General features: G+C 54.6%; 2 protein-coding genes across 2 annotated transcripts in view; one reads left to right on the top strand and one right to left on the bottom strand.

The window, feature by feature from the left end:
• Nucleotides 1-473, top strand: part of GDF1 (growth differentiation factor 1) — a 1,825-nt gene extending 1,352 nt beyond the window's left edge. The window contains exon 3 of the mRNA XM_029918751.1: nt 1-473. This exon is cut by the window's left edge and continues 59 nt beyond it. Coding sequence (XP_029774611.1) covers nt 1-431 — 431 coding nt within the window. The 3' untranslated portion in view covers nt 432-473.
• A 343-nt stretch (nt 474-816) lies between these two features.
• Nucleotides 817-10,438, bottom strand: part of UPF1 (UPF1 RNA helicase and ATPase) — a gene marked incomplete at its 5' end in the record, with an annotated part of 37,499 nt that continues 27,877 nt past the window's right edge. Inside the window, 9 exons of the mRNA XM_029917860.1 lie at nt 817-2,702; nt 3,297-3,419; nt 3,771-3,988; nt 4,118-4,279; nt 5,857-5,938; nt 6,428-6,602; nt 7,763-7,905; nt 8,546-8,702; nt 10,113-10,230. Of these exons, the coding sequence (XP_029773720.1) occupies nt 3,300-3,419; nt 3,771-3,988; nt 4,118-4,279; nt 5,857-5,938; nt 6,428-6,602; nt 7,763-7,905; nt 8,546-8,702; nt 10,113-10,230 (1,175 nt within the window). The remainder of the gene's footprint in view (nt 2,703-3,296; nt 3,420-3,770; nt 3,989-4,117; nt 4,280-5,856; nt 5,939-6,427; nt 6,603-7,762; nt 7,906-8,545; nt 8,703-10,112; nt 10,231-10,438) is intronic.

The raw sequence follows: 10,438 nt of genomic DNA, 5'->3' as shown, positions 1-10,438 counted from the left end.
TCGCCGAGGCCTCGCTGCTGCTGGTGACACTTGACCCACGCCTGTGCCACCCACTGGCCCGGCCGAGGCGCGAAGCCGAGCCCGCGGTGGGCGGTGGCCCTGGAGGCGCGTGTCGCACGAGGCGGCTCTATGTGAGCTTCCGCGAGGTGGGCTGGCACCGATGGGTCATTGCGCCGCGCGGCTTCCTGGCCAACTACTGCCAGGGCCAGTGCTCGCTGCCCGCAGCACTGTCCGGACCCGGGGGGACGCCCCCGCTCAACCACGCCGTGCTGCGCGCGCTCATGCACTCGGCCGCCCCGGGTGCCGCCGGCCTGCCCTGCTGCGTGCCTGCGCGCCTGTCGCCCATCTCTGTACTCTTCTTTGACAACAGCGACAATGTGGTTCTGCGGCACTACGAGGACATGGTGGTGGATGAGTGTGGCTGTCGCTGATGGAGTCAGACAGGGGCCCAACAATAAATACTGCGTGGTCCACTTCTCTGTCTCCTCTGGTCACCTGGGGGTGGGAAAGGAAGCAGCCACATCCATCACCACTCACCGCCAGGGCCTGGGGCAGTGTCGCACAGTGATGCCACCTTCCAGCTCTCCTAGAGCTGGGTACCTAGAACCCCGTCTCCAGGCAGCCTGACATCTAGAGTGCCAAAGAGCCCGGGAGCTGCCCACTGCACCCAGGTCACCCCTACACCCTGCTGTGCACATCAAGCCATTCTCAGCTTTGCCCTCCAGGTGGCCCCAAGGCTCCCAACCAGCCAGGTCCCCAGACCAAGTGCTCTTCCATCTCCCTGCAGTTGATCTGCCCCGGTGTGAACACAAGAGCTGTTAATTAAGAATTTATTGGTGACAATAGAGCTTAAAACAAATTGACCAGAAATCAAAAGTTACATTGCCTTGGTACAGATGCTCCTGGATTTGGAAAACTCAGAATAACTGCTGCTATGAAGGTGGAGAACAAAGCAAACAGCACAAAGCAGAGGCAAGGCATTCCAAGGAACAGAACAGGGCGGGTGGGCGGGCACAGGGGTTGCCCACCGGGTGTGTCGCACAAGGGGTCATAGCGGAAACCTATCCAAACTCTATGCCTCTATGTGGCCTATCAAAAGAAGGGGGAAAACCGAAAGCCCTACAGCAATGGTAATAAATAAGAGGCCTTGCCAGAAGGAAGGTGACCTGTGTGACCCCATCTCCCAAGTACAAGCTGGAACCTGGAGGCTTTGAGATCAGGGCCAGTGTTAGCCTCAAGGAGATGGGGGGGGGGGTCAGGGTCACCAGGGTCTGGGGTAGGCAGGGGATGGTCCCCAAATAGGTGGTTGCCAGGGAGACAGTACTACCCCACCATGGTGCACAAGGAGCTGGGGGTGGCTCTCCCAGCTATAACTTCTTGAGTCGTGGCCCAGACCCAACCAGACAGAACCCTCCCCCACCCCCACCCCCCGGCCCCCAGCTGATGTGACAAAGTGGTCCAAGCCCCTTCGGCACAGAACCAACCTATTTCTGAAACATACTCCTTTTCCCAAAAAAAGCAGAAATCACCCCACCCCATCACACCTGTGCCCACAGGTAGAGGGGCTCCCAACATGGAGGGTGGGGTAGAGAACAAGGTCAGTGGGGCACTCGGCGTGTCTAACCAGGCACAGGGACGGTGGGTGCCTCCCTGGGGATGGGTCCTCTTGGCTGCTGTCTTCCATCAAATCCTCAGGAAGGACCCTAGGGAAGAAGCCACTGGCCAGAGAATAGCCACCTCCCCACCCTCTGGCCTCACAGCCAGTCCTGCCCAAGGCCCCTCCCAGGGTGGGTGGGGCCAGAGTCCACCGCGTGTGGGAAGCACTTTGCTTCTCAGAGTCCAGCGGAGACTGGGGCCGCCTGGCCCGGGACGAGACGGTGCTCTCTCACCGCCCTGACGTGCAGGGAGAAGCCGCTGGAAGCTAAAACTAAAAACAAAAATCCTCCTTGCGATCCCATCACAGGTGTTGATCCTAATCTTGAGATGTGTTGGCTTGTTTAAACTTCGTTTCTGGAAGCTTCTTGCATCTTCCAGGTCCACCACTAAGATTTGAGAGACAAACTCAGGAAAGTATACTTTTCAGTACTCCTTTGAAAGAATCTTTAAAAAAACAGAAAAACCCAAAACACCGTGTTTTCTTTAAATGAAACCCTCTTAGAACACAGGCAGCGTGGCCAGGGCAGTTTCAGAGCTGGTGTGGACAGAACCCACACCTCCACGGGGCTCTCCCGACACGGCCGCCCCGGCAAGGAGCCTGCTCGGCACAGAAATGCGAAGTTTTTCCTGCTAAAACGTAGTCCCCTTTCAATAAAAGAGAAACAGAAAGAAAAGAACAGAGGAAAGGGCTACTCTGAGATGAGGGTCTTCCTCCCTCCGCCCTGGTCGCAGACCCAGGTGTGGACGCGGCGAGCGCTGGGCCTCCTTGGCGAGCGGGGCTGGCAGGGCTCGCTGGCGGGCGCTCCTCCGTGGCCGCCCGCCTCCCGCTCTCCCTTCTTCTTCTCCTCGCCGCCGCGGGCCAGCAGTGGGCGCTCGCTCTGTCTCGGGCTCCTCTCTCCCTCGGGTGCTCCTCTCCCTCTCCTGTTGCTCACAGTGGTGCTTCAGTTTTAGCAGTGGAAAACAGGTATCCATTTATTTTTATTTTTTATTACCCAGAATAAGATGCTGATGGACTAAGCCACATAGCTTAGCTCTTCTGCCGCCACCTATGGGGAGTGAAGAAGGCAAGGGGCCATCAGAGAAGGCAGAGCCCTGGGCCGCTGTGCCGCCCGAAGATGCGGGGCTCCCTCCCACTCTACTTTGCACCAGTGAAATGGAGCCTCAAAACCTAGGTGCCCAAACTAGTGTGACTCCACACTCAGAAGAAAAACAAGAGCGTAAGGGGCCCTCTCTGCCAGCGGCACCAGCACCCCACTTCTCCAGCACATGCATGGATAAGGGCCCAGGCCTATGCTCGCCCAGCTCTGGTCACACCACACTTGGGGGAACCATATGACAGGGCTTTCAAGGCACCTAGAAGGCCCTCCTGCAGAGGTGGCCCGTGTACCTCGAGCCAGGACTCCCACCCCCAGCCCTTCCTCACTGAGTTCTAGGACCCTCTCATGAGAGGAGGATGACGCAGGCAGGTGTGCATGAAGCTCCCATCCCCCCACAGCCATGAGCAGATGCACAGGGAGCCAAATTGGCAGGTCAAAGTTGACAAGCTGGCCTCTTGGGGACTTGAGAGCCCTCCCACACATTTCCCAAATTTCCCATCAAGTCCAGATACTGGTAAAGACCTCCTGTAGGGATCAGCTTGCCTTCTAGTACTGGGACAGCCCCGTCACTCCGCCGTGCTGGTACGCGCGCTCCCCTTGGTATGTGGAGTCTTGTGACAGCGCCACATCAATCTGTGACTTAAACTCATCGCCAAGGTAACTGTCCTGAAAAACAAAATTGGGGAAATAAGCATCCGAGTGGAGGATGTGCTAAAAACCTGCTCCATGTCCAGCCCCTCACCGGGCCCAGAGAAGGATCTGGAAAACCCGGGTCTGAACCCTAAACAGCAACTGGTTACCCCATCACAGAACACAGGTAACCCAGACCAGCTGCTTAAGACAACATTGGGGACGTAACGTCCCAGACCCCACAGCGCCCCTGCTAAGGGTACGGAACACAGGAGGCCGTCCTCTGAGCTGTGATCAGGCCGCCGGGGCGTGCGTGCATGAGGTCTGCGCTCTGAGGAGAGCGTGGGGGCCCCCCCAGTTGTCCCGGCTTCTCTGCTGCTGGCTCACCTGCGACAGCTCGGGCTGTGAGAGGCCGGGCTGGCTCATCTGGGAGGGCTGGCTCATGGAGATGTAGCCCTGAGTCAGGGCGCCCTGGGAGAAGGGCTGTGATGCCACATCCTGGCTGGCCTGGCTATTGGGGAGATTCGTCTGGCTGGGCCCAGGGAGCCCAAAGCGGTTCTTCTGGCGCCCTCCACGACCAGTCTTGCCTTTTGGGGTACCCCGGCCTGAAAAACAGCAGTCCACAGTTCCTTGAAGGAGGTCTGCACCTGACAGACCAGCCCAGCTGTTCAAAGCCCAGATGTGAACTCCGTCACCAACGTGCTTTGTCCTCTGTGCTGCTGCCTGGCGCTCACCTGCGGCTGGCCCATTGGCTTGTCCAAAATACCCTGGTGGTGGCATAGGTGGCATGACCAGGTTGAAAGGGATGGGAATGTTCATGGCAGCCACGTGGCTAGGGCCTGCACTGATCATGCCGATCTGGTCGTGGGTCTGGAAGTACATGTTTGAGGGCCGGCCTGCAAGACATAAGGTAGACAGCAGGTGTCACTTGACACATCCAAATGAGCCTATTGTGGGGCACCTGGGTGGCTCAGTCGGTTGGGTGTCCAACTTCAACTTTCGCTCAGGTCATGATATCACGGTTCGTGAGTTCTAGCCTCGCATCGGGCTCTTTGCTGACAGCTCAGAGCCTGGAGCTTGCTTCAGATTCTGTCTCCCTCTTTCTCTGCCCCTCCCCAACTCACACTCTGTCTCTCTCTCTCTCAAAAATAAACAAACATTAAAAAAAAAATCCCCCCCCCCCACCAAATGAGCCTATTGCTTGGCCCCAAAATGGCAGTCAGAATGGTTGGGATGTCCATCTCGTCCTGTTACTGCTCTGACTGCCACAGCGTTTCTTCGTGCACCTGATACAGACTCTCACAACCCCCACTCACAGCAGCCTCCCAGGGGCCGGCTCCTGGGAACAATCCTTTCTCCCACGGGATGGGGAGAATCAATGGCCTACAAGCATCCAAAAGACTGAAACTACATTGCATTTCCAACTGGGGGGGGAGGGGGGAGTCCTTTGAAAGGCACATTTTTTATTCATATTACATGCACCCCTGTCTCCACCACTACCACCAAAAATAAGAAAACACCTGAGCTGACAGACTAGTGGATCCTACTAAAGGCAAAGGTCCCCAGGTACCCCGTCAAGGCTAGGGATGTCCCAATCTGCACAGAGCTGCCCTAGGGCTGGGAAGTCAAAGTGAGCTGAGGCCTGAGAGTGTGATCTTCTGGTCTGCCCCCAAGGGCTGAGCGCCTTAGATGAGCTCACAGTGAGCTCAAGGATGAGGGAGCCTGGAGCACCCTCAACTACAAAGCAACTCACTGGATGTGCTGATGAGATCTGTCAGTTGAGCCCAGCAACCAGAGTACCAGGCAAGCAAGGAAACTTCGCCCACTGCACACACGATGAGCTGTTGGGGCACACCTGGCCCCAGGATGGCCAGTGAGCACATGAGGGGACAAGGCTCAATGTAAAATGCGGGCATGTGTCACCTTCTGTACAGACTGGGGCAGGGAAGGGTCCCAGGAAGCAGGGACCTGGGGGGTGAATGGGAACCATACTCCATGCAGCCAGCGTTAAAGCTGTCTTAGGACAGAGAGACCCCACACAGAAGAGCGGTGTAAGAGCGCCAGCAGAAACTTGGGAAAGGCAGTGAAACCAGAACCAAGACTGGGGGGGGGGGGGTTCTAGAGGGGCCGCAGGCGTGTGCCTCCCACTGAGAAGGTGAGCAAACGGTGGGGTGGGCGGGAAGCACTGTGGCATGCGGCATGGGAGCAAACAGGCAGAGCTGCACTATTTGCCCGGAGACCTCTACAAGGCTGAGCTATGGTCTTTAAAAACATTTTCTATTTAGAAACTCCCAAAGACCAATTCTTTTGATTTCCAACAAGGAAAAGCAAGAAGGAACTCTCTTCATCAGGCAGGTTTCTGTGGACTGAGGATTGGGAGGTCACCCCAGGGGTGACCGGGCCAAAAGGTGCAGGCGTGGGAAGAATCAACACCCCCAGGGCAGTGTGGTCCCCCCCCACAGAGCAGACTCACCCTGGCTACTCCGATCATAGACTGATCCTGGGATAATGGCCTCCCGAGCATCATACATGGCTGTTGTCATGAAGCGGGCTCCCTGCGAAGCGTTTAGATAGGTGAGGAATTTATCACCTTGACACAAGGAAGAACTTTTTAAAGACGTGATGGCCTGGCCACCCGAGGCTTGCTGGGCCTTGCCCGCCCCTCCTCCACAGACCTGGCCTTTGGTGCTGTTTGTCTCCAGACTTCACATCAAGCAGCATCACCACTTCTAAGTCCCCCAGAGCACCCTGGCTTCTTCACAAGGTTTCCTAACTGCCTGTGTCCAACTCCTAGACGCCACCCTGACTTCATCCCTAAAGGCTGTGTCCAAAAAGGCCTTAGAATGCTGGTGAGACCCAGGCCAGGGGAGCTCTGAGGCAACAGACCAGCGTGATCACTCCAGTACACACACACATGCACGTCCACCCTTGGCTCACACCTGCCATCGCCCATTGCCATGTGCCAGGACACCAGTCCGGGGAAAAGGCGGTTCTTGGCCCTGTTTTCCTCCACCTGTTTCTGGCCGCCTGCACCCAGTGCTCACCGGGTTGATGGTGTTGACCAGCTTCCTGGGCTTGCTGAACTGCATGAGGCTCTCCCGAAGGTTGTTCAGGGGCCCCTCCACCAGCACCTTCTGCTCCTTGTAGTAGTTCAGTAGGTGGTTCCAGAGCGGCTGCTTGGACAGGGCCTTTGGGTTGCCCACAATAATGACCCCATACCTGCAAGGTGTGGGCCCAAGAACGCGGTGCTTAGGGCTCTGCACGGTGAGTGGAACACCAGAAAGAACAGTCTGATACAAGACTGAACAAACTCAAAATCCACATCCAAGGTGACAGGAGCTAAGCCTCAGCCACCTCCTGGCATCCCACCCACTACATCCCTCCCCAGACGCCTGGCCTGCCCATGACAGCCCCCACCATGAGTGCCGGGATGGGCGGGTAGTTGCTGGTTTTGGTGACCTGGCAATAGAACCCACGCTGCAAGCTGCCAACAGTGCACTCGTGGTAGATCTGCAGGCAGTTTCTAAGGAGTCCAGAAGTCAAAACACATCCATGAGCAGATGAACTCATAGACAAGTCTCTGTTTGCAGCCACGAATCTGTCTCCTGACAGAAGCCTGTGGCCTCGGGAACCCTGACAAGCCAGAGCATGGAACTCAATGCCCAAGCCGGGGCCTGGCTTCTGGTGGATGCTCACCCTCACTCGGCCATGTCAAGACCCCTACGTTGAACTTGGACCCCCCAATGTTGGCCACCAAACAAGAGAGCACCTTAGAAAGGGGGAGGGTGGGTAATAGACAAAAACCAGGATGCCCTGACAGGGGAAGGAACTAAAGTGTGAGGCAAGCCTGACTTCTGGCTGGTATGAGGGCAGCTGTGGTCTGGTTTTACTCAAGAGTGACACAAGAGGCCACCTTATTCTCTGGGTGCCCTCTGCTATCATCGTTTCAAAAAAAGTTATGCTCTAGGACCAAAAGATTACACTCATGGATTATACGTCTCTGCAGGGACACAACCAATGCTACTGGTTTTGTTCTTAGGTCAAAAGGGCCTAGATAATATGTCCTACAAAACTGAGGCCACAGAAATCCACCAGGACAAGAAACAAAAGTGTCTCACAGGGAGGTATTCTTTCAAAATTGCTGTTTTTGAGTGCTCTGACCTCAGGCTGGTGAAGCTCCACCCCACCCCGAATGGCAGCCCAAGGTTCAGCGGTGATGCAAGGATGAGTAACAGGAAGAGGAGAACCAGTAAAGGGGTGGCTCTCGGGTGGACCCTCCCGGCTCCAAACTCCAAGGGAAAAGTCCCTCTGAAGAACTCCTGTGGCAGCAACGAGGTGCTGGTCACTGGCAAGGTCCAAGGGGACTTAGTCCTTCATACCTTGCTCTGGTCAGGGCCACATTAAGCCGCCTGGGGTCATTTAAAAACCCAATGCCTTGGTGCTCGTTGGCTCGCACACAGGAAAGGATGATGAAGTCCTTCTCTCGCCCCTGGAATGCGTCCACACTGGCAATCTCCACCTCCTACAAGAAATGCACGGTCATAGCCAGCTGGCTGCCTTCAAGGACCCTCACAGACTGTGTGAGCTATGTTGAGATGCACCATCCCATCTCACCAACGACCTGGAACCCAAAGCCTGCAGAGCCCCTGGAGCAAGGAGGGAGCCCCTTTGGCTGGGCCTGCTCTCACCGGGCCTTCCTGGTCCCCGGCCCCACTCTTCTGGTCCTCCTGTGCTTTGGTTGTCTTTTTAACTTTGGTGATTTGTTTCTCAATAATAAGAGCACACACACCTATCACAAAAAACCTTAGACTGTGCCCAAGTTAACAAAAGAGAGACTGCTTGTCTTACTCTGCATTTTAGTTCATTTCCACATAGAGAAGTACTTAATGTTGTCTTGCGTTCTGGAGGTTTCATCCAGGCGCTGACACCATAGTGAACGGCGTTTTCATGACTGTAATATCCGCTGTACGGCTAACATGTAACTATAGTACACTGTTTCAACTTAGAATTATTTTAAGTTTTGCTCTGAAAACTATCCTGAGAATAATATGAGGGAACATGTGCCCGCACAAAACTGTGCCAGTTCACGTTCAGGCCAGGTAATCAGACCAAGGTCAGCAGCGCCTATGGGGGAGACCCAGCAGACCCAAGCGGGCGCACACCTGGTAAAGCTTGGTGTGCAGGGAGCCGCTGAACTGCATGTACTGCACCAGGTAGGAGCGCTGGCCCTCGTAAGGTGTGATGATGCCGATCTGGTCAGGCTTGGCACCCGCCTTTAACAGCTTCGTGGTGATCTTCTCCACATTTGCAGCTTCCGTCCTACAAAAATTAGCCTTTCAGTTCCTGGATTATACCTGTGGGTTCCTGAGACTGAGGCCGGATGGAGGCTACAGGAGGTTCGGGGACAAGCCCCACCTCCAGGGCAGCCCTGTGAAGGCCCTGTCCAGTGCGCCCACAGCTGGGCTTCTCCTCATTTACTAAGGGGGCCACAAGGGGAGAGAAAAGGCTCACACATGGACTTAGAAATATCTGCTCAATAGGGGCGCCTGGGTGGCTTACTTAAGTGTCCAACTCTTGATTTCCACCCAGGTCATGATCTCATAGTTTGTGGGATCAAGCCCCTCATAGGGGATTCTTTCTCCCCTTCTCTCTCTCTGCCCCTCCTCTGCTCGTGCACTCTCTCTCTCAAATAAACATTAAAAAATTAGTAAAGTTACACAAGTTAAAAGAAAAAAAGAAAGGGGCGCCTGAGTGGCTCAGTCGGTTGGGCGTCCAGCTTCAACTCAGACCATGATCTCACAGTTCGTGAGTTCGAGCCCCGCGTAAGGCTCTGTGCTGACAGCTAGCTCAGAGCCTGGAGCCTGCTTCGGATTCTGTGTCTCCCTCTCTCTCTAACCCTCCCCTGCTTGCACCGTCTCTCTCTCTCAAAAATAAATAAAAAACATAAAAAAGTTTTAAAAAAATCACTGAAGGAGAGAATGGTCCTTCAAATACTTACTTAAAAAAAAAAAAAGAAAAAAACAATCGCTTCTCGGCCTTTTGGCTAAGATCAAGTGTAGTGAAAAAAAAAAAAAAAAGAAAGAAAGAAAGGAGCACCTGAGTGGTTCAGTCAGTTCGTCTAACTTTGGCTCAAGTCATGATCTCGCAGTTCGTGGGTTTGAGCCCCGCATCAGATTCTATGCTGCTAGCTCAGAGCCTGGAACCTGCTTTAGATGCTGTACCTCCCTCTCTCACTGCCCCTCTCCTGCTCTCTCTCTCAAAAACAAACATTTTTAAAAAGTTTAAATAGGGATGCCTGGGTGGCTCAGTCAGTTAAGCGTCCAGCTTCGGCTCAGGTCATGATCTCACGGTTCCTGACTTCGAGCCCCGCGTCGGACTCTGTGCTGACAGCTCAGGGCCTGGAGCCTGCTTCAGATTCTGTGTCTCCTCTCTCTCTGACCCTCCCCTGTTCCCACTGTCTCTCTCTGTCTCTCAAAAATAAATAAAGAACATTAAAAAAAAGTTTAAAAAGTTTAAAGAATAAAAGAAGAAAGAACTGCCCTGTAGAAATTTAGATACTGAAAGTGCAATATGGAATAAGATGTTGATGTAGGTGGTCCAAACAGAATGGGGACGAGGACAAGGGTAAGTTTTAGCACTGTGTGAAAAAATGAACACATCAGCAGTGGTTAGTGGCCACTTGCCAAGCTATCAATAAAGCTTGCAAACGCCATAGTTGAGTCTGCTTACCTGTTCAGGTAGGAGGTGCCTGAGCTGGCAATCTCCTCTTGGCCCTGGGTCACGTAGAAGAACATTGGCTTATCAGGTTGGGGCCACTGGAAGTCAAACCCTTTCTTCACTCGATCCGCTGTCACCGGGGAGGGAAAAGAGGCAACGCTTCACATTTGAGAAGTCACAGTCAATATGGACTGAGCACTGATGGAGCAATGCGGAGACCGTGACATCGCAGTGACAGGCCCATGACGGAACAGGAAGCAGCATGCCCCCAGCAGGAGCCCCTGGTCTATGGGACCCTGGGAAGGGCACCAGAGCAGGTCCACTGCCCCAAAACAGCC

The sequence above is a fragment of the Suricata suricatta genome, chromosome 12 (genome assembly GCF_006229205.1).
Source record: "Suricata suricatta isolate VVHF042 chromosome 12, meerkat_22Aug2017_6uvM2_HiC, whole genome shotgun sequence".
Lineage (NCBI taxonomy): Eukaryota > Metazoa > Chordata > Mammalia > Carnivora > Herpestidae > Suricata > Suricata suricatta.
The sequence above is the reverse complement of the archived record's forward strand: the minus strand, read 5'-3'. Positions and strand labels throughout refer to the sequence as shown.